This window comes from Lethenteron reissneri, chromosome 9 (genome assembly GCF_015708825.2).
Source record: "Lethenteron reissneri isolate LAM-NWPU_2019-01 chromosome 9, ASM1570882v1, whole genome shotgun sequence".
In the NCBI taxonomy this organism is placed as follows: Eukaryota; Metazoa; Chordata; class Hyperoartia; order Petromyzontiformes; family Petromyzontidae; genus Lethenteron; species Lethenteron reissneri.
In genome coordinates this window covers 5273483-5297539 of record NC_083787.1, presented here as the reverse complement: position 1 = coordinate 5297539, position 24057 = coordinate 5273483, and the positions used below count along the sequence as shown (strand labels likewise).

At 45.0% G+C, this 24057-nt stretch overlaps 1 protein-coding gene across 1 annotated transcript in view; it reads right to left on the bottom strand.

The window, feature by feature from the left end:
* Nucleotides 1-1435: 1435 nt before the first annotated feature.
* LOC133340488 (docking protein 6-like) overlaps nucleotides 1436-24057 on the bottom strand; it is a 53687-nt gene continuing 31065 nt past the window's right edge. The window contains exons 2-8 of the mRNA XM_061548779.1: nucleotides 19822-19929; nucleotides 15054-15168; nucleotides 14353-14472; nucleotides 12064-12253; nucleotides 6899-7037; nucleotides 5610-5718; nucleotides 1436-4791 (exon numbers count right to left, since the gene is read on the bottom strand). Coding sequence (XP_061404763.1) covers nucleotides 4634-4791; nucleotides 5610-5718; nucleotides 6899-7037; nucleotides 12064-12253; nucleotides 14353-14472; nucleotides 15054-15168; nucleotides 19822-19929 — 939 coding nt within the window. The 3' untranslated portion in view covers nucleotides 1436-4633. The remainder of the gene's footprint in view (nucleotides 4792-5609; nucleotides 5719-6898; nucleotides 7038-12063; nucleotides 12254-14352; nucleotides 14473-15053; nucleotides 15169-19821; nucleotides 19930-24057) is intronic.

Here is a 24057-nt window from a genome sequence, read left to right as displayed (position 1 = left end):
CGCCTGATGAACCGCTTGTGTTGCGATCGAAATGTCGTAGTTTAATTTTATTTTATTTTCATTAATTTGAACCTATCTACGTGACTTTACCGAAAGACCCAAATACATGAATTCCTGCAGTCACGAAAGCTTGAAGTCAATGTTTTAACCTCTAGTCTATTCAATTCCATCAAGGACACAAAATTGATTGAAAAATTACAGACTATTAGCCTTCTACATGTCCATGAAGCATAGGGAACGAAATAATTGCCAACTTATGGGATAATGATCCACATGGGCATCAAGATGCCAGAAAACACAAATGTCAAATGACATTATACCTTCCTTTTTGTGATTGTATTATAAATATAATTTCCTTCAAAGTGTTTCTTCCGATTCTTGAGCTCTAGTTTACCTCCTCAACACGTTCCCTTCCAGCCCATGGCTCCCCTTTTAAACACATTCCTGCGGAGGGAGCTGGTAGGAACGTTGGGTTGCTCGGTCAATGGCCAGGGTCAACGGCGGCGTGGTATATTCCGCAAATATGGCCGACTGTGAGGGTGGGCACAAGCCGGCGTGAGTAGGTTAAACCTTGAGTTTTATAAGGGCACCACGGGGTGATCAGCCCCTCCCCACCCAGCCCCACCCTCCCCACCCAGCCCCACCCAGCCCCTTCCCACCCTCCCCTCCCCACCCAGCCCCTCTCCACCCTCCCCACCCAGCCCCTCCCCACCCTCCCCACCCAGCCCCTCCCCACCCAGCCCCTCCCCACCCTCCCCTCTCTACCCAGCCCCACCCCTCCCATTTTTGGATGCATGACGGTCTGACGGACACAATAATCCCCTGTGGGCTGGTGTAACCAGGAGGTTCCTCCCAGTACAATGCTCATGCTGGGTTCATTGTGCCATAAGGGTCTCCCATCCAGTGTGCTTATTCATTGGGTTCATGATGGTCTCTTGGCTCTGGTGGTGGTGCTGCTGCTGATGGTGACAGTGGTGGTCGTGCCGATAGTGGTGGCAGTGACTCTGTGCAATCTCTCCAGCAAAAATCACATGGCCCTGGATAGACAAAACCTGGGAGACGAGGTCTCTGTATTCAGCTGGACTGGGACCTTTGAGTTCCGTGGGAGATGTTGGCAAATAGGATATTGACACGAACAGCACCACCCACTTCCCCAGAGGCCGTGGATAATTATAAGATCTGTATAGCATTTTACTACTAGGGTTAAATAATGCTGTACAGGAACAACTATTTACGTGAAATAGTAATGGAGGAAACACCCATTACGTGACTAGCCACAGTGCCCGAGCACTCGTAACAGTAAAACATCAAATGTAAATTGGGTTACATGCCATACGAATTCATAAATGGATGGTGGCCTCTGAGTGTAGGGGCTAGACATCACAGGCGATGAGAAACATGCGTTGTTCCACAAAATGAAGATAACTTTGCAATGACAAGTTAACATGTCACTTTATTTTGGAGAATCTTGAAACAATTATTTTAATTTAATATACAGATACTTTAGTACCTTTAGCATATGTGCAATGTGTATAGTATTTAAAATAAAAAACACAATATATTTGGCCAGGAAAAAAAATTAAGATATTAGATCATTCTTTGGGTTAAACGTTTTAAGTTTCCTTTAATAAAGTCTGTTTATAATATACACATTGTACATTTGAAATATTTTTATAAGAAATGTCAACAAATTTCCCAGATATGACCAAAGACCACATGAGTAGAATGTATTTATTAAACAAAACTGATATACCTATGTATTTGGACAAAAAAGAAAAAAGTAGAACATCTCTTTTGACGCTTTTTAAACTCACCTAAGTATTACCAATACATTTTTTAAAATATAAATTACGACTTTCGGTTACGCCACTGAACAAAACTAACATAGTCACGTACAGGGCAGTGGGGTGACCCCACAGATAAAAACGAGCAAGCAAAGACGTCCGATTGTCCACAGCGAAAAGTTCACGAGACACGTAGTTTGATCGCCGATCAAACGAGATCAAGGTTTCCGTTCGAAATACTACTGCAGGCCAACACAGGCTCGTGAGCTCCACCATAAACCCCCACGTTACAGGGGGGGGAAACGCTCAAGTACAACAAAAGGTCTCCTCTCTCGATCTCTACTCCTCCGTCGAGAAGCAACAGAAGATTTTCAGCTCAACACATCTTGGGATCCTGCTGGTAGGTCTGAACTCTATTACAGCCACAAGCAAATAAATGTTAAACACACGTGTAATACATACGTATGACAATGATGCAGGTTTTGTGTGATTGTGCTGTACGTGCTCTCCGATGTGTTTTCGGGCTCTACCGTTGTGTTGTTTGGCGTGATGTCTGACGTTTCATGCCACGTGCCGAGAGCTTTTTCAAATGCTGGGAGCTTCAGGTTCTAATGAAGCTCCTCGCACGTTGAGAGCAATGTCCGACAACAGGCCAAAAATCATATGGTGTAAGCCAAAACAAAATCTGAGATCTTTCATATGACTAATCTATCCATCTAATGGTTTAGGAGGGTTAAGCACAAAGGTATAGAATTCACATGTGGGAACGCCTTGGAGCTGAACACCTGATAAACTCCTGGCAGCTGCCGGGATGATCACAAGAAATTGTAGCCCACCTTCTCCCCAGACTAAGCCGTCAACTCCAGGTCACGGGCAGCCAAATCCAGTGCATGTTTTCAAAACATGCCAACCTGGATCAATGCGATTACAAGAATATAGCCAATATGTAAATGTGATGCAAAAAATGGGACTGGATTGAGCTGCTGAATTCTGGAGTTGAGAACCTGAAAAGTATTCCAACACAATTCATCAATGACACCAACATTGCTCCACGTACCGCAGATTGTTGTATATATTATATGTACATGTTAAACTAAACATACACCACACAGGGTGATTCTGAACTGAAGGGGCCTTAAAATTACAAGTGGCCATTTAACCTCCAGCACAGTATAGAGAAGTAACCTTTGAATGCACAGTGTATACAGGAGTCGTGTAAGTAAATAATTATCTTACCTCTGAATAAAAATGTTTGCAAATCGATATACCATTCGACTGACTATTAACTTGGATATAGAGAATGCATTTTTGCAATCTCCAAGTTCTACACGCTATGCACTTGGGCTGTAATCGAACAAAATTTGAAATAAGTTGGAGATTATCCAGGTGTACGACACTTTCCTTAGCCTACAGTTTCTTCAATTAATCATACTGAAATCAGTGCAATATTTGAAATACAATTAAGCCAAATTGGAGCTCATTGCCAAAATCTAATGTTAGACATTCTTGCATGAGATAAATACATTGTATTTAAAGCAGCTAATTTGGAAATAAAACCATTGATGTAAAACTTTACTTTTGAAAATGCAGCGATAATTTGGAAATAAACCATTGATGAAAAACTCATTTTTCAAAATGTCGCACACTATAAGTGACCTCAGTCGAGGTAGTTTCATAATTAAAAGCGTTTGGATCAAAAAATGTAGTTCAATTGATTTAGTTTACCCTTTTGTGCAAAGGACTGTTACAAATCACTGACTACATAACAGAATCTGTCCTTCCCCACCTCTTAAAACCACCGACTAATCACTCACCACAAGACGTAGATGTGTAATTAGTCCAATCACACAACAACTGTACATGACATTATTACTAACATCATTTATTTGACCTTTATCATTCGACTTCTAAAATAAGTAATTCTAGCAGACATTATTTTTTTACAAGATCCTAAAAAAGTAGAAATGCTTTTCAGCTGGACTCTTTAAACAGAAGTCTAAGTTCACGAGATTTATCAATTCACAATGTGGTCGCTTTATTGCAAATGCGTCCCAGCCCTAACACACGTGACAATGAAAAAAAGAGTTCATTATACATCCCGTTTGACCATCTGACCTTGTTTCAAATGTTCAGAAGGATCAATATTCAGTACATTTTCTGTACTGTAATCTTGTGGCAGTCAAGGTAGGATCCAAATAATCTTCCCCTTTATAAACCTTGTCATTGGTCAATCTGCACAAAGTTATCAGCAAGATACTTTATATTTATTTTTCATTCAGGTTCATATTTAATGAATAATTACTCATTAAGTTAAGGGTTCAATTAATCAATTGTCAACATTTGTATTATACCTGGCATTAAAAGGTGACTGACCGATTTCAAAAAGATATACAGCAATAAAAACACAATTATACGTCAGTTAAAATTTTCATACCCCAAAACTTTCCATCGTACAAAGCATTTGCACCCACAAAGCTCTTAATCTCCGTGGTGTCGATGTGTAGCTTTTAGTAAATTAAATCATTATCTTTTCATGGGCCCTCCAGACAAAAAAAACATCAAGCGGAAACCTTCCGCACCCGCTCATTAATCAATACGCCTGTTCTACAATCACATTTCAGGTGAAAGACCTGAAGGCATGGTCAATCACACGCCACGCTATCCACCCAGGCAGAGCAGGGTGATGTGAACTAAATTTTAAGCCAAGATTAAACGCTCGTCAAATGGCTCTGCTCTACTCGGTGGGGATTTGTGTCCAGCGTGCATATGTAAAGATGCGTGGTACGAAAACCGCAGGGAGCTCCTGTCTGCTATTTGGATTCACTTGTGACTTGTGATAGGATGAGACCTCAAGAGTCCGCCGACGGGACCAGATGAGTCAGATGAGTGTGCGACCCAGGAGATGCTGAAGCCAAGAGAGGAGTCGAGGCCTTGAAGGGCTGCTGTGATTGGCTGAGAGTGCAGAAGGTGTGTGCACGAGGAAGGACAGCTGCCATGCTGGCTGCATCTGACAATGCAAAATACACAGGTGGACATTAACTTGTTAACGGTGGCTCCAATAAATATTTCAGTATATGCCAGTGTATGTTTAACAACAACAAAAACAACAACACGGAGATGTTTGCATTAATGTAACCGTGTTACGTTGATGCAGCATGTTAAGTATATCTTGGTACAAATATGGCATGCTATGATGCATCGTGTAAAACCCATTATTACGTGCGAGAGAATCAGTTTTTTGCAATGAATGCAAATTATATGCAAGTAATGTCATAATGTTACATTTGGAATAATGGAGCGTACACTAATGTACAAATAAGACAATAAAGAAAAACAATGCTAATGACATGCTAATAAATGAGACAAAAATGATTGATTGATTATTATTTAATTGAATCGCAACCCCAAATCACGACAATTCATTGACTCTCTGTGGAGGCAAATGAGGGTCTGTGAATTGTTAAAATGCCAAGGGAAACTGAATAACTTGTGCAATGATATGAATGTAACAGTGAGCATGTGGGGAGCGGGAGTGTAGCGGTTAGCGCGCTGCACTACGAACCCAGCGACAAGAGTTCCATTCCCGCTCACACCAGTGATGATTATCCGAACCGGTCTTGGGCCTCGCCTAGGTCGACTCAGCCTCAAATGAGTACCTGGTGCGGTTTGTACATTTCCCCACTGGGGAGACAGAGGCGATTGGGTGTGGTGCTGGCCACCAACCCCCTGATGCGCCGCGTCGGCCTTCATAGGTGCTCGCTAACAGCACTTGTCTGTTAAGGCTACACGGGGGATCTTCGTCTGTCTTTGTGGGTGCATGCATACCGTCAGCATAGACAGGAGAGTCACTGTTCTGTCGTGTGATGTGGCGCCAGTAAGCGCTGCGTGGTAGCATGGCGCTCGGAGCGAGGTCTTCACCGCAAGGGCTCAGCAGCTGGAAGACAGGGACTCATTATCATCATTAGCAGCAGCAGCAGCATAATCAATAATTTAATATCTTCGTTAATACCATCATCATCATAATTATCATCAACTAGCACTCGCGTTAGCATCATAATTACCATTATACTCATTGTCAATCAAGAACATCATCTTCGTCATAATCGTTGCTTTCATTATCACATCATTGTCAGAATCATCATCATCATCATCCATTTGTCTAAGCATGATCATCATCCAACAACATAAATTATCAAACGGCATCTGTATCAACCATTATAAGCACTCATTCAAAGCTTGCCCTGACAATAATGAGTACTCGGTGTGGTATGTAAACATCAGCATTGGGGAGACAAACGTGGCCAGGTGTGATGCTGGTCTCATCACCCCATTGCGTGCTGTGCAGGCCTAAATAGGCGCTGGCTAACAGCACTTGCCCTAACAGTCTATAAGGGTACAGCGGTGATCTTCATAGTTGTGTATGTGTGCATGTATGTATGCATATGTAAGCACGTGTGTGTGTAGGAGCGGTAGTGCAGTGGCTAGCACACTTCACTCCGAACCCGGTGATCTGAGTTCAATTCTCGCCCATGACTAATAACAGTGGCGAATACTTGAGCCGGTCCAGAACCTCTCTGAAGTTGAGTAAGCCTTAAACGAGTGTGGTGCAGTGTGTAGTAAATTTCAGCAGTGGGGACATAAAGGTGACCAGGTGTGTTTTTTGCCACCCAACCCCTCGTGTGCTATGCTGGCCTTCACAGGTGCTCTCTATGTATGTTAAACTTCTTTTGCACCATACGTAGCCAGCCAACTGTGCTACTCTAACAGCACGTGGCTCCAACAGTCTATTCAAGGCTATACGGGGGTTCTTCGTGTGTAAAGAGTGGTAGCTATGAATCCAGAGAGCCGAGTTCGATTTCCGCTCATGGCCAACACCAGTGAGGATCATCTGAACTGGTGATGGGCCTCCCCTAGGTCGACTCAGCCTCAAATGAGTACCGAGTGGGATGCATAAAAACGCATCGCCACTGGGGAGACAAAAGGCGGCCGGGAGTGGTGCTGGCCACCCACCCTCTCGTGTGTCGTGCGGGCCTTCATCGGGTGTTCGCTAACAGCACTTGCCCTAACGGTCTGTTAAAGGCTACACGGGCAGATCTTTGTCTTTGTGCACTGACGCGAGCGTTGTTCTGCAGCTCCAGCAGGGCGCGGCGATGCTGCTCGGCGAGCGCCAGCGTGGCCGCGTGCACGCGCTCGTACACCTCCTCGCCGTCCGCCGTCTGGAACGTGAAGAGGCCCTCGCCCGTGTCACATGACCTGTCTCGACAAAGCACACGCGCACGCACGCCCGCAAACGTGCCTCCAATTAGCACGGTTGGGCTAGGTGCGGTCCCAAAGAAGTTCAACGTACGTACGTACGTATATACCTACACGTACGGGTTTAGACCGCGAGTAACCAGCGAGGGAGTTAAGCCGGGAACTCTCGCCGAACCTGCCCAAAAAACGCCCTAGCTCGAAATAATCGCAGATTGATCAAATTACGGTACTTTCGATGCGGTATTGACTTGGTTTTTTTTAAGCGCTTACAATTATGTAATGTGCCATTGATTGGGTGATGTATTTCGAGTCCATGAAGGGATCATCCATTGATAAAGAGGTACAATTAGACAGCAGATTGAGCTAGGTCGATAACACTACACACACACACACGCTTGGATGGATGAAGATTTTATCTACAGAGTTTCATCCCTCTTGACCTCCAGTTGCCGATAATGGGATTGGTTGCAGGTGTTCACCAACATCCCAGGTGTGATTTTACCAAACGTCTGTTCTGTATTTTTTTTTTATCCCTCGAGCTTTTCAGTTTGGAAGAAAAAAATAAAACGTTAAAAACGAAAGCATACAAGGAAAACTGGATGACGCCTAATTTTCAATTTCACCGTTCAAACTGCATACCTGTCAACCCCTTATCAGTGCCCTACCTTATTACAGACCAATTCAGACCTTATTGGTCGCCCCGTGCCCTTATAAATCCCAACGTTCATCCTACAAATTCCCATCACAAGGGAGAAACAATTAAGACAAATATTTTTACTCAATTTCCCTGTAATTGGGTAAACCGTATTGGTTGGCATGTAAGAAACTGTTGTCTGATTATAATAATTGAATGATTAATACTTTTATGAACTCGCTGTACATGGCAGGCAAAACAACGGCTTTCCACTTATCCTGGCTAGATTGTTGATTGTCCTTTCATTATCCTACATATGGATATGAATTAAGCAGAGACGACAACGCGATGCAAGCTTGTGGTTGTGTGCTACTAGCGAACACAAAAAAAGAGTCAGTGGAGCAAAAAAACATGCTTAGCCATCTTTTACTCCTGCACTGCCGATGCCAACGCTCAATTCTATGGAGTGCGGTAGTGATTAGTAAACAAATAGCATTGGTACAATCTTAACAAGCATGCATAACGGATACTGCCTATGGCAGCGCAACGGGTGGCTCAGTGGTCGGGCAAACGGCTTGCAATCAAAATGTTGAGAGAGTTCAAATTCTGGTTGGGGGTTGACTAAGCCCATCATCTCCGGGGTCGAGACAATCTTCTTCTTTTGTACGGCTGATGTAGATGCAGAGCAATAAATACAATTTCACACTCGGGTGCTCAAGCCAGATAATCGCGTCAGGAGGAGAGGAGTGTATCGCTCTGATGTCTCCCTATTTCTGCACTGCGTCGTTACACGTTGCACGGTCTTGTTCTGGATGACCACAGTCGCACACTGGAGAGTTTTTTTTTATTTACCATTTGTGCATCAGGTATCCGCGTCTGCCATTGGTGTGTGCAGTGGATCTTATTTAGGGTGGACCATGAGCCGCGTGCAGGATCGAAACCAGGGATCTTCTGCGCTGGGTCTTTCACAAGTTGTTTGTGACCATTGGTACCTCATTTGCCAGTAAAAAATATGATAATTGTTTTTTCACCCTTTTATCTGCCAACAAAACTGACACCTTTTTTACGAGTAGTCATGTTTGCATAGACCACAATAACTGCAGTCATAATGCAAACAAAAAACATAACTCTGACAATGTATGCACTGTCCTTGAAGTTGATTGGTCCACACCCGAGAGTCCTCGTAAAAAGGTGTCAGTTTTGTTGCCAGATAGAAGGGTAAAAAAACAATTATCATATTTTTACTGGCAAATGAGATACCAATGGTGTAAATGCTTACCCCGAGCTCTCATACTCTGATGGTGCATTGTCTTTGAGTTGTGCGCCTTTTGGCGTCATCTGGTCCAACCCATGTGAGACTAGGCTCTAAGGAAAGCTGTCTCGGGTGTGGACCAATCAACTTCAAGGACAGTGCATATATTATCAGAGTTATGTTTTTTGTTTGCATTATGACTGCAGGTATTGTGGTCTATGCAAACATGACTCCTCATAAAAAAGGTGTCAGTTTTGTTGCCAGATAAAAGGGTAAAAAAACAATTATCAAGTTGTTTGTGAGTTCGATAAAAATGAGCACAACTTTGTGGAGAAGTCAACGGTGGTTGTCTTACGGAGAGACTCAGCCCTGTCATAGGAATGAGGAATTTCGACCACCGGCTCGGTGCTGTGAACAGGAGATGAGCACCAATGCCTCGATGAACCTTAGCGCAGGAAATAACTTTGGTATTTTCGTCGTGTGAAAACATTACACACATGGCTAAACGCACTCGGTTCAGTTGCCACCACTTGTGTTCACACTGCATGTCGCCTCAAACACATTATGCACGTGCGATCGTTCTACCCTGTCCCGCTGAAGTAAATGAGTCAGAAGATCAATTTATGCATTGTCGTTAGCTTGTAGTTAAACGCAATTTATAGGAGCCTTGCCCGGAACTGATGGAAAGTGAAACGTAGCCTGCGTGTCCATTCTGTAACCATTGTAAATATTCTATAACTACTAACAAAATATATCAATGAAAGATGCAATGCATCTCGAGAAAAAAATAATATTCAGGGCCTACCTTGGCTCCTCCCACCCTCAACCAGTATATATACAAATACTGTGTTCTTGGAATTTCTCTCACTTGATACAGCTATCGTGCTGTGACGGTTCCACCTGAAGACGGAAGCTTGTGTTGCCCCCGAAACGTCGTGGTTTTTGTTTTATTTTTATTTTACTTTTATTAATTTTAATTTTTTACCTACGTGACTTTACCGAAAAAACCTAAGAATATGCAATGCATCATCATCAGCTATGGTCAATCCACTGCTGACCGAACACCATCTCTCGCGATTCTGCGATGTAATAATCCGCATCATTCCTGCACACGAGCGGATTTAATCGCTGCATCCTCCCGGATGCGTTCCCTTCCTCGGAATCCACTTGGTCATTATTCTTGACCATCTGCCATTATCGAACCCTTTAGCAATGTGTCTTGCACCAAGCTAGCTCATTTTTCTTTGATGTCATTAACGTGCTTATGTTCTCCGATACATGTTCCTTCCTTTGTCTCTCAATGAGCTTCCAAGCACGCATTGCTCTTTCCTCCTTGGCGCACTTTTCAGTTGTCGTGACATTGTTTTGTCGCTGTGAATGACCGTGATTCTGAAGCTCATGGCACAGCGAGTAGATTAAAACCATAAACGCACTTTTGTAAAGCTTCAATTTAAAATTCATGGAGGTACAGCGATGCACTGTGTCGATTAATTTTAATTTTGAACGTGTGTAAAAGAATCGATGTTGTTGATTCATATTGTATGTAATGGGTTCACCGATGCCTTTAACCATTAGTGGAAGCTACATTCACCACAATGTAAAAAAAAAAACGAATCTTGAATGTAAATGTGGCGCTGAATCATGACAATTCATTGAATCGCCAGTGGGAGGGGCAGATTTCATTCCTTGACCCCTATTAAAATTTACCATTACAAAATGCTATTGCCAACATCATAGCTACATTTTAATAGTTACCCGCATTTGCTCTATTGTCTGCTTTCTGTACTGCTGGGCTCTCCTCGTCTGGGCCAGTCGACCGCAGGGCGAGTGCAGATTTCGACATATATAAGCGTGCAAGATTTACACACACAATAGTAGATGTTTACACATCAATCAGCACAAAGACACACGCGCGCGCTCGCATGTACTCATGCATACTACACGCTTAAATACACATACATACACATCTACCCCAACAGCTGTGACCTATAATTGATTGTGCCAGTGTGGTTTTGCCCTAAAGGGAGTGTGTGTATGTGCATTCACTGCAGGGTGCTGTCATTGGCCATCGTGTGCACGGGCGCTCCAGGGGACAGGAATAGACAGCGAGAAAGAGAAAAAGCTGAGGGGAAAAAAATGAAAGCGAGAGGCAATGATGTGTCGTGCGTGAAGAGCGCGAGTGATTATTTGGGACACGTGCTCCCGTAGGGAGGTGCAAGTGCTGTTTGCCGCCCGAGGGAATGTCATGCAGGGACTGACAATGTTTGCTAAATCAATGACATCCGCGTGGGCGCGTAAAAGTGGCATATATGCACGTTGGTTATGAATTATGCTTGTGTGGGTGTGTGCTTTTGTGCTGGAGAGTGGTATAGCATAGTGGTTAGCGTGCTGCACTACGAACCCGGTGACCTGGGTTAAATTCTCGGCCATGGTTAATGGCCGTGGCAATTATCTGAACTGGTCCTGGTTCTCCCCTACATTGACTCAGCCATAAATGAGAACGTGGTGCAATTTGTAAAAACATCAGCACTTGGGAGACAAAGGCGGCCAGGCGAGGTGCTCACCATACTGCCCCCTCGTGCGCCAAGTCGGCCTTCATAAGTGCCCATCAGCCTATGGTGGCTATAGAGGAGATCTTTGTCTTGATGTGTGTGTGTGTATGAATGGAGATGTAGTGGTTCATGTATCACAATTATTTCAATGACCTGGGTTCCTTCTAGGCCATGCATCCCACTGGCATTTGGTATGTGACCTTAGCTCAGCCTGAACTCAGCCTAAAATAATAAAGTTGTACTTGTAACATGCAGCACAGCACTCGCTCGCTCTGGGAAACCGCAAAAGACTCAGAGGCACGAGAAGCCACAGACGAGCGGCAAGGCAAAAAGGTGGTGAGCCAATAATTTGCCCAAGCTCTGCAGTCCCCATATATATTCAGATGTTTTCATCATACAGATGGCAACGGAGAGGAATTAATCCACTTGCTCTATTTCCTGGGAAGCCATAGTATGGCGACATCAATGCCCACAGGACATCATTGCTGCCTGAGTTATCACACACCGTTTAATTACACACACGCGAGCGCGCGCGCACATATTATACGGTGAGACCGAGTGAGCCTCCGCCAATGCTGTGGTGGTTACCGTCCGGCCTCGAAGGTGAAGCGTGTGGCGTCGCGGCCGTAGCGGCGCAGGGAGACGAGGGGCCAGGTGAGTAGGCGCAGGCGGGGGTCCCGCGTGTCCCACAGGTGGATGTTCTCGGGCGTCACCTGCAGTGAGCAGGCCCCGAACAGCTCCAGGCCCGGGCACGGTAGCAGGTACACAGCGAAGCGCTCTGCCAGGGCAACGCAACAACACGGCGTCGATTCGTAGAGCGTCCATGCGTGCGCTCGCATTCGGGAGGTGCGCAGGTCTGACCCTGCAGCTGACCTCCCGTGCAATAATGTAATGTCTGGCTCGGAATATGATGATTATAAAACAGGCAGAGAGTCATAGGCAGGGGGGAAAAAAAGGAAGATGTACGAGTGCTGAACTGCTTTCGCACAGTACGTAGCCAACCGTGCAAATCGGAGATGTGGGGGAAAAAAGATCTGGAGCTTGGACTACAACAGTGGTCTCTGTGCGAGTCGATGGGTCTCTCTACAATGCAACGAGGATTTACATAGCCCTTTGAGATACTCAATGGGTTATTAGTTGAACCCCCCCTACGAGGACCCCCTCGTGAAAAAGAGTGACAGACAAACAGGGAATGTTTTTACAAAAATACCGCGAAAAATAAATTGTGCATTGCCCTCACGCATCCGTACTCTGTAATGTAATGTATCACAGGACAATTTTCAAAGTTTCAATATATAACGCTACCCCTGAGACACTGTGCGAGCGAGATAAGAAATATATAATTTAATCACGTAGGCGAGTTAACTGTATGGTGGCTGCACGGAATTATGATCATATAAACGTGAAGAGCTGTGGATTTTGCATAGGTTTTAATTGGTGGGAGTTTCCCAAAAAGGATGATAAGGGATGGGAAGGTTGCTCCAGACTGTGGGGGCAGTATAACAGAAGGTGTGACTTAAAGAAATATAACAAAGGTTGACAGTCAAAGGTGCGTACACACCCTGAAGTACAAAAACAACCGAGAGATGTATTATTACATGCGCACGTACTGCGTACGAGTGTAAAGGCACACAACAAAGGATCGACACATGAACGCCCAGCCAGGGGATGTGTATATGCATGGTTGAATGCCGAGACAAATGCACAGTGATGTACCCTTGCAAGGACACCACGCTTGCAAACTCTGCAGATGCACCCGATGTGATGTTTTGAGAGCGCGTATGCACGAACGCACACATGGACAAGGACAAGCCCACAACAAACGAAGGTCCGCCGTATAGCCTCAAAAGACCTTTGTAGAAAGTGCTGTTAGTGAGCACCTATGAAGGCCAGAACAGCACACGGGCAGACGGGTGGCCAGCACCACTCCCGAACGCCTTTGTCTCTCCAGTGGTGATGTTTACACATCGCACCAGGTACTAATTTGAGGCCGAGTCGAGGAGGCCCAGGAGCGATTCAGATAATCGTCACAACTCGGGTCGCCGGGTTTGTAGCGCAGCGCGCTAACCGCTGCGCCACCGTTCCCCACATACTCACTGTCACATTCACATCAATGCACAAGTTATTCAGTTTCCCTTGGCATGTTAACAATTCACAAACCTCCATTTGCCTCCACAGAGAGTCAATGAATTGTCGTGATTTGGGGTTGCGATTCAATTAAAAAATCAAGCATTTTTAGTCTCATTTATTATCACGAGCCCACAGAAACAGCTTCACACACACGGCCACGTGAGTACACTGATGCACATCCAAACGCATTTTCACGCGCGACACACACGGTTCTGGAAACCATTTCTTTGACGCGAATTTGTGCATCATCCGAGTTAATGCCTTGCAGGACAGACGAACAAAAAAATCAAATTCTGGCATTTGTCGAATTAAGATATTTTGTATTTATTTTGTGTCTTATTATTTGAGCCAGCGCCACCCGAAGGAAATAGGAGTCACGAGGAAAGTGATCGATTAAGATGCCAGCATAATAAGAGGTGAGGAGGATGTCCATCGTAATAACTTTCGTCATTGAATCGATAGGGGATTGAATTTCCTAAACAAGGTTGCGTTATTATCTCTGCCCAAAATGGAGCTAAAAGAGCCTTTTGTCATGATAGGAAAAAAAAACCCAAGAGAGTCTCATTATTTATACAATTTAATATGTTGCAGTGAAGGTCAGACTCAAGGAGGCCAAGGTATTGAAAAACTCAGCAAATGAGGAATTCAAGTGAGAAAACTAAATTAAATGAGAGTTTATTGAGTCGTGCGGAGGTCTTTTTGAGTTGAGAAAGATGTGCGATCAGAGAAGGAAGTGATGGGGCAAACCATTTTGCTCTCGCTGTGCCCCTGCCGCCAGAAGATCTGGCTCTCCCTGACTGATGCCGTTAGCTCGGCTGCCCAGACACTCAAGTGACAGAAGCTTGCACCACTCCTCTGCCTCCAGCTCTGCATACACACACACACGTTCAACACGACACAGTCAAGGTCGAAAGGTCATCACGGCCAATGGCATTGATGCCACTACAGCTGTTGATAGCACTGGTCAACACACTTTTTCTGGCATAAGGTATTCCAACGGTTTCAAGGTCATTTTTGGGTGCTGATTCCAGAGACAGCTTTCTTTAGAGCCTAGTCTCATATGGTCGAACACCATATGAGACTAGGCTCTAAAGAAAGCTGTCTCTGGTGTGGACCAATCAGTTTCAAAGACAATGCATAAATTATCAGAGTATTGTTTTTTGTTTGCATTTGACTGCAAGTATTATGGTTAATGTAAGCATGATTCCTTGCAAAAGGTGTCAGTTTTTGTTGCCAGAAAAAAAGGGGAAAACCCTATTAGTATATTTTGATACTGGCAAAGGAGGTCCCATGATGTAAAAGGAGCACAGTTCAGTTCTTCGGCAACCGCCGACGCTTTTGACCGCATCGCACTTTCCGCGCGCGTCTCCTTGCGTGCCGACGGGGAAACCGCGCGGCCGACAGGCGCGGCGGCCCCGGCGCTTGCGGCAGTCTCCGGCGAAGCTTACCGGACTCGCAGGCGAAGGAGCGCGTGGAGCCGTCGTGCAGGGTGATGGCCACGCCGTGCCGCCGCGCGTCCCGCGGGAGACGCAGCACGGCGCACGCGCCGCTCAGGTCCGTCGCCTGCGCTCCGCGGACAGGCGACAGCGGGCGGAGGGTGAACGGGGGCCGCACAGGAAATCGCGACGGGGCCCACATGGACCCGCGAGGTTAATTGCTCGTGCGCGGTAAAGCAACGGCCGCGCCGCCCAGGTGTGCATTGTTTGTAACACGTAGTAGTAGTAGGCTTTCGCGACCATTATCATGCACAACGGAGGTGTTTTTGGGTTAGATCGTGTAAATTTCAAAAATGTGTCGCTAAACCCGCCACCATCCGACACAGCCAATTAGTGAGGCTTCTCACGTAAACAAAACGTGCCAATCAGTTACTAGTTCAGCACACCGGTGCGTTGGAGATTAAACCCACATTTCGAATTGTTAAATGTTGTGGGTATACTATCCAACACACCGGTGTGCTGAACTACTAACCGACTGGCATGTTTTGTTCACGTGACAAACCTTACTAATTGGCTGTGTTGGGATAGTGGCGGGTTTAGCGACACATTTATATTTACGCGATCTAATTAAAAAAAATAAACCTCCATTATAGATGTGCGCTCTTTATAAAACACCCGCACAGTTACACCATCGAGATGTGAATGACGATACGACACCTCAACAGCAAGCCCATCTAGGTGTGAATAACCATACAACACTGCAGCAACAACCAGAATTGAATGCTCTCACAATACAGCAAAAAACACCACACCACCAGGAGCTTAACGAATGTGCAATGCAGAAAAGGTTATTGCAAATATGATGCCAAGCATCATATTTGTATAACGTAGATTGAAAACTCATTTCTTAAGAACTGCTTTTTGTGTTTTAGTTGGTCGTCGTTCCCCCGCACCTCCGATTAGCACGGTTGGCTACGTACGGTGCGAAAAAAGTTCTAAATACATACTGTACACACATCAAGGTGAAGCGCAAAAGGTTGAAACAGGTGCAGAGTTTGAAATATTAAATAATCTCTGCGCTGGAAATCAATGTTGGTCCAGAGGGCCGATAGACTGATGGACCAAGATCTTATTTTTTGGGCTGTGAAACAAACCTTCACCTGTTTATGTAATTTATCAATGACTACAATACCCCGAGGTGAAGGACGAAACACACAACAAGAATACTACGGAAAGGCAAAGACCAATCGACCACAATAATGAAGCCCAGGATTAAGACTCCTCATTGCAATGCTCAGGTTAACAAGCAACAAACAACACATTCAAAAATACCACTCCTCACTGGCAAACAACACAAGCTCAATATAGATCTTCCGTTTCAGCTTTGCACCACCGTATATTCCTACGCGTCATATCGTAAAAGTATTCATTAACACCTTTCAACGGTCATAATTAGAGTGCAGCTCCTTTCATTACACAATAAACGTGCGTTTAATCATGTAAACGTGTAAATATATATTTTTTTCCTCCAGTAAAACACAGCACGTCCGTCGATAAAAGCGCATACATGCGTATCTGAATGACAAGCTTAATTCATGTTCGACTAATTTAAAATTGAGCCGGAGCGTCAATTGCACTAAGGCTGGAAAGGAATAAATTGCGACGTGGCTTTGAAAAACGTTTTCCTTGTTGTTTTCCTTCCCCCCTCCGTCTCGCGTTGCTGCACCTGTGTGTGTGTGTGTTTGTGTGCCTCCGTTCTCCCGACCGTCTCCAAGGCAGTGATGGATATTTTTACACCGCCGACCGACGCCGTGGGCAATTACTCCGAGTGCACGTGCGCTCGCCTCCTACCCATAATTACCGTGGCGATAGCGACAGCGCCTCCGTACCGATTCATTAAAACACATCCTCTCTCTCTCGCTCTCTCTGCCCATTAACATCTCTCTCCGTGTCCCCTTGATTATGTTTTTCTTGTTGCCTATTCTGCATCCCCTTTTTAAACATCTTTCTTGCTCTAACCCTTCCTCTCACCCTCCCTCCGCCCCTTCTCTCTTTGGCTTCTTCTAGAGTGCTAATGTCTCTCCAATTCTCCCTGTCGTAACATGACACGCTCTTCGATCTCACTGCATTACAACTTCGTGGGGTTCCGTTGCATTCGCCTATGTCGCCTCGCCGACTTATTGACTGGGAAATGTTTTAAGATACAAGCCGCCGGAGAAGACAACAAAATTATTATAATTTTATTATGTTTTATTTTTATTATTTTATTATTTCCCTTCTACGTGACTTTACCGAAAGAACCAATAAGATGAATCCCAGCAGTCACGAAAGCTTTAAATCGAAAAAGAATTACGGTAATCGCATAAGCAATTTGAACAATTGGATGCGCCCGGGATCATCAAATCCAAAGTTCTTGAGCGATGTCGGAGACAGCGCATTGGAAGGAAGGAAACGATCGCCGACTTATTTAAGAAAGGACGTGGCACGCAGAGAGAGAGAGCCTCACGAAGCATCAAGTCTCCTTTTCCGGACCATCCAACCATAGAAGCATTGGCTGTTGCATAAAAAAAAATTACATGCATGACAAACGTACAGTACCCCAGAGTGAGCCCACGAACTCATTCTTCCCCATTCTCCTCCAACCTCTGTCTTTCCCCGCGTCATACTTTTTCTCTGTCGATTCAAATAATTTCCTCTCGTGCAGCTCACATTGTTACGGCATGAACTCGTTAAGGAGGAGTCACGATCGTGCTCTCCGCTGGGTTTGAGTCATTGCTTCGTTAACAGCTGCGTCTGTGCACCGCCGATAACGTTATCGGTTACGCAAGCTCGCATATGATTATTACACTCTTTTTAAGAGAACAATCAAACCCATTACTGTTATTCATCATCGTGCGCGCGGCAGAAGCAGCCACGGTCTGCGCACTTGCTGGATGAAAGCCTTCCCAAGCCGTCACCACCGTTGACGATTTCCGTGATTCATCTTCTTGGTTCTTTCGGTAAAGTCACGTAGAAGGGAAGTAATAAAATAATAAAAATAAAACATAATAAAATAATTCTCACGACGTTTCGGCCACAACGCAAGCAGCCTGGTTTTCGCCTGAGGACGCTGTCGCCTCGACAGACCTGGTTTTCACCTGAGGACGGCTGCTTGCGTTGTGGCCGAAACGTCGTGAGAATTATTTTATCATGTTTTCTTTTTATTATTGTATTATTTCCCTTCTACGTGACTTTACCAAAAGAACCACGAAGATGAATCCCTGCAGTCACGAAAGCTTTAAATCGACAGATTTCCGAGATGCAACAATTGCGGTAGCTCCTCGCACGTCAGCCGGTTTCATCTCCCGTGTGCAGTGGGGACGTCCTCCCGCCACTCCATCGTTGGCCTCAACAGAGAATTATTTTAACATGTCACATCGCTGCTATTGACCGTCGTGATATACGAGTTGTTATATCCAGATTCATTTTGGGCCTCTCAATGAGCTGCTGTCAGGGAAGGATTGATGAATGATTGCGTGTAACATATGACACATTCCCCCAGTCTTATTTAAAACACATACTTTTATAGTATTCCATACTGTATCGTGTACCAAATGGGTAACAATAATGATGATTTATTCATTATCAAGCGTGCCAAAGCAGACCATTTTTATTCCAGATATTTGTTTTTTTATCATTCCCGCAATATATATTTTTTGTATAAGTCACGTCCATTGATCCTACGCTGCAAATTGCTTGTATTGTTGCGTCGATTGAGGGCTCATTTTTGTCATTATCGGGTCCTTGGCGCGAGCAATGACCCAATACACCTGGACTGTGGCTCCCCACGGCTTGAGTGGCACACGGCGGGATTTCGGCACGCACGCCGACGAGTTCTGCGTGGAAGACCCCGAATTGCTACGGCCTTTGCGGCACCCGTGAGGGAAATTCACGGGTTAAGGGTTTAGGCTTGGCATTCGAGCTATGCGAAGGGGTTAGGGTTGGAGTAAAGGCTAAGTTTGTTACGATTTAAGTTCGCGCTAGGGTTAGTAGTAGGGCTGTTAAGGCTTGGGGTAATATAGGATAAGGGCCAAGCTTACGGGAGTCACGGCAAGGGGCAGACCTCTCGGGGCTTAGGCAGGGGTCGGCGACCCAAATAACAAGAGACATTTTTTTTCTTCGAATTCGGTAAAAAGCTCGATAACTTCAAAGGCTGCAAAGCACGCGAATACGAGATGGTGCTACTTAAAGAGCCGCATGCGGCTCTGGAGCTGCAGGTTGCCGAACCCTGGGCTGTATATGAAAGACTTTGCTTGTTCGGGTGAGAGCAAAAGCAAGATTTTGGTTAGTATTCGAATAAGGGCTATATTTGTACGTGATAGGAAAAAGATATGCTTGTTGTGATTAAGGCTGTAAGTTAAATGGTAAATCAATTTCAATGAAACGGCACGTCTTGAGGTTACTGTTAGGAGTAGGCTTTGAAAATGGAAAGAGATTTACGAACAGCGGCCAAATATGTGTTGCCGGCTCACACTACCGTGTTGTGCTGCCCTGTGCCAGCATCACACACGTGAGCGAGTGTGACACGTGTGCATCAAGTTGGCGCAGTAGATAGCACTCAGTTAATCAACGCGTAACACCTGGATCCGTCCCATGACCACTTGTCAGCGAGCCTTCGACACTTCACGTGGCCTCAAAGCGCACCAAGCCTGGCATGAGCGCTGCGGTGACATCACCGCCACTTTGGCAGCTGTTGGTGCTGCTGTTGCTGCTGTTGTTGTGCATCAGGTGCGCGCCTTACCTTGTGTGCGGTGTACGAGTAGGCCCCACGCTCATCTCCGTACTTCTCCAGCCTCCGGGGCCCCTTGCCCGACGCCTTCCTGAACACCAGCCAGCAGCGGCGGTACACCTGCGCAGGGAAGAGCAACAGCGGACTCGCTATACAAGATGGCCGTACGCAGCCATTCATGCCACTCCGGTTACAGCTCGTCCAAGAGGCGGTGAATGAAGCACTCGGCACGGACTTAAGAAACAAACAACAAAATTTAATTTGGAGCTTTCGTGACTGCAGGAATTATTCTTTGGTTCTTTCGGTAAAGTGACGTATAAAGATAAAATAATAAATTAAATTAAATACTAGCATACGACGTTTCGATTGCAACACAAGCAATCATCATCAGGTATAAATTAAATAGAAACACAAATCTAGTATACTTAGAAATGTAATGTAATACAACAGAGAGTCGGATAACATAATAGTCAACACCCTACTGTTATGTTATCCGACTCTTTGTTGTATTACATTACATTTATAAGTATACTCGATTTGTGTTTCAATTTAATTCATACCTGATGATGATTGCTTGTGTTGCAATCGAAACGTCGTATGCTAGTATTTAATTTAATTTATTATTTTATCTTTATACGTCACTTTACCGAAAGAACCAAAGAAAAACAACAAAATCTTTACAAAATCTCAATCTCTCTTCTCTTAGCACGCAGATGCGTTTCCGGATTGTACCATGTGTTGATCGGCACGATGTGCGACGTTCTACTCCACCGAAAATAAATGTGACGGCAAAAACAACACAAACACAACCACAAACACCTAAGCAGCAGCTCTTTCCCTTGCACATACACTCCTCAGCTTCGAGCCCCAGGCTGTTTGGCATGAGTCTGAGGGTTATCGAGCTTGGAGCAGTTTATTGACTGGGCTAGGAGCCTCGCAACCTGAGTACAATTCCTGGCCATCGCGACCGTCAGTGACGTTACGTTACATATACTTAAATTAACATTTCATATGATTAGAGCATGGCCGTGATGGATTTAAAAATATTTTTTCACGACCAAAGCTTCAGATTCATGTCAGACCATCCAGGACACACAGCATAGGTGTTTATCTACAAGAGCTGTTCATTTGTCGTGTTGCGTGCTTCAACTTATACGTTCGGGTTTTCCAGCCTCAATTCCTTTGCACACCAGCAAATACAATGACTACACACGCGCTCTGTTGCTTAGTCTCGTAGGCTCTTAGGTCACGTGTTTTTTAGCCGAAAGCGACTCGGTTGTGGTATGCATGTGGCCATGCATGCCAACTCGTCGCTCCCAAGTGCTAAACTTGACCACACTGCACTGGGAAATGATGTTCTATTGAGCTAACCTGGGTCAATACCAGGCCAGGTTCGTGTAGCATATGCGACAGGTGTTGTCCATGACCATGACTTGAATGCTTGCTGGTCAGTGAGCATTGCAGTGATCAAACCCAACTTCCAACCCTTCCCTCCACCAAACTCACCACTCGCACACAAAGACAAAGCTCCTCCATGTAGCCTACACAAAAAAAAACTTTTGGGGAAGCTGCTGTTAGTGAGCAGCTTTGAAGGCCGTCAAGGTTGCAAGGAGAGTTGACCAAACCATGCCAGGCTGCATTTGTCTCCCCAATGCTTGATGTTACACACCGCACAACGACATAGGGAAGGCCAAACACCAGATATTTGCAAATTATATTTTCCACGAGCGGGAACTGAACACAGCTCACCAGGTTCATAGTGCACTGTGCAAACAATTACACCACACATGACACAGTGTGTCCCAGCCTAATTTTATTGGGATTAAAGCAAACGGAGCCCGAAGCGGAGCCACAATTCTCCACGCTCCTGCATTATGTGAATAAAAAAGTCTCAGCAGGAAATCCCAGGGGATTGGAATAATTGATTATTGTTTTCAAAATCCAAAGCTGTGAATTGGCCAAGGCTGGGTGGAGGGCTCAAGGCATTAGCAGTGACGCGATAATTACCGATGCCTTAATGAGTTAATGCCAGCAGGTCAAGTTGAGACAAATCACTCAAACCTGTGTGGCTAGTGGGTGACAGCTTTCGGCACGTACAGATGGCGTTCACTGGAGCAGTCGGTCACAATCTCGCACTTTTTAGTTCCATTAATATAAAGCGATGCCCTGCCAGATTATTGTGCCTTAGCATGCCAGCTGCCCCCATCCAAATGAAAATATCCACACGTTCCTAAATGGTTTCCATAAACTCAATCCACACACATATAACCATATACATGTATACACATGCAAGCACGTGTATATATGACTTTACATAAATGAGGTGCAGAGGTGGCATGGTGTTTAGCAAACCTGGCAACCTGTGTTTAATTCATTGCCATTGCTACCATCAGTGGAGAGTGACAGCTGCACATTTTCTGTCATATATCCAAGTTTACCTGCATGGTGAAGTATGGTTAAACGATTCCCATAACCGTTATTGCATGGGAAGACCTTTGTCCATCAAAGGGCTGTAAATATTAATGACAGTGCTTCAATTGTGCAGAGTCTGTCAAGGTGAGTGACGCGGAAGATATTTCTGAACCCAGCACACCACATCCAGTATACCGCTCGCTAGGCTTGGGCTACTAGTCACATGCCACCTCCGATTAGCACGGCTGGCTATGTACGGTGCAAAAGAAGTTCAACATGCATACAGTCTGCCAGTCGTGCGGAAAATCTTAAGTGAGAAAATTAAGCTCTGATTAAATGTACTTTACTTACAAAAGTGCAATTCAGACGTGCATTACATGTATATGCAGTTGTATATAATGTGTTTTGTACATGAAACCAAATAATTTTACGATCAGTGCAGGTTGATGGAAGGAAGCTGCACCCAGTTTAGATATCAATGAAGTTTGCCATGGCTCGGGGTTGAACTCAGGTTGCAGGATCGATAGTGGAGTGGATAAATCCTGCCAAGCCACGCCCTTGCCCCCCAGTTGCCAGAACATGCCAAGCACATGGAACAGCTCCTAACTTCACCACACACCTTGTAGGACTAAGTCTTTGAGCTGCAGTGAACCAATGACCATGCCGATTAGATGTGCTAATGTCTGATACGGCTATTGTTCACAATTGCAACCGAATTAAAAAAACAACCCCTTGTCACTGCACCACCCAACACAGTTGTGCTTGTGCCTGTGGTCAGGCGGTGGCACAGCCTTGCTGATTGTTGTTGTAGAGGTTCACGGTTCGAATTCAGCGGCCACCCTAATTACTACTGCGGCTGTAATAAACATAAGTGCCCCTCTTCTTGGTTCTTTCGGTAAAGTCACGTAGAAGGGAAGTAATAAAATAATAAAAATAAAACACAATAAAATTATTATTATTTTATTACTTCCCTTCTACGTGACTTTACCGAAAGAACCAACAAGATGAATCCCTGCAGTCACGAAAGCTTTAAATCGATAAGTGCCCCTATGCACCATCTGCTTCACTGTGGACATGAAGGTCCCCCCTGACGTCATTTGCTACGGCAAAGGCGATTGTGTGCTGGCATCAGGGTCCAAATTGCCATTTTTTTTTTACAATTACACCGAGAATTACTCACTCGGGATGATACGCGCCCATCACCATCCCCTGCTGACAAACTAGCGCCCCAGGTCATTCTTCCAATGTCATGCATGGATTAATCATCGTCTCATTGAGTTATTATGGGTATTTTACAGATATATTAGTAAATCTCACGCACGATTGGGGGGGGGGGGGTGTCGTAGAACTGTAGTAAATATTTCTCAATGCGGGCCCCTTTCTCCCCCACAACCTCCTCAACTCTGCCCGAATCCCCGTGTTGTGCAAACCCCTAGCCACGTGCTCAATTAATTTCAGGGCAAGTCAACCGGGAGCCAGGTCGCTGCTCGTTATGCATTCTAATCACAAGAGGCAACTCATTAAAATAGATTATTTTGGTACATTTCTTCCTTTCCCACCGTCCTGCCAGTATGCAAGCGCTGCGGTTTCGGGGTTTAGAGGGCGACACAGGACTGCAACTCCTGTGTCCAGAGTGCAAACGCACACTCCAGCCGCGTCGGTGACACATCCAAGCTGTTATCTGTTATGAGCCCGTGTCTTTGGTTTTAATGCTTGGTACAGGCAAACGTGGAGTTTCAGTTGGTGCTCAAGCACAAACTCACTGTAAAATATAAATGTGCAGATAGATATATATACACGTGCTGGCTCTATTCCCTAAATTCTTAAGCGAGAAGG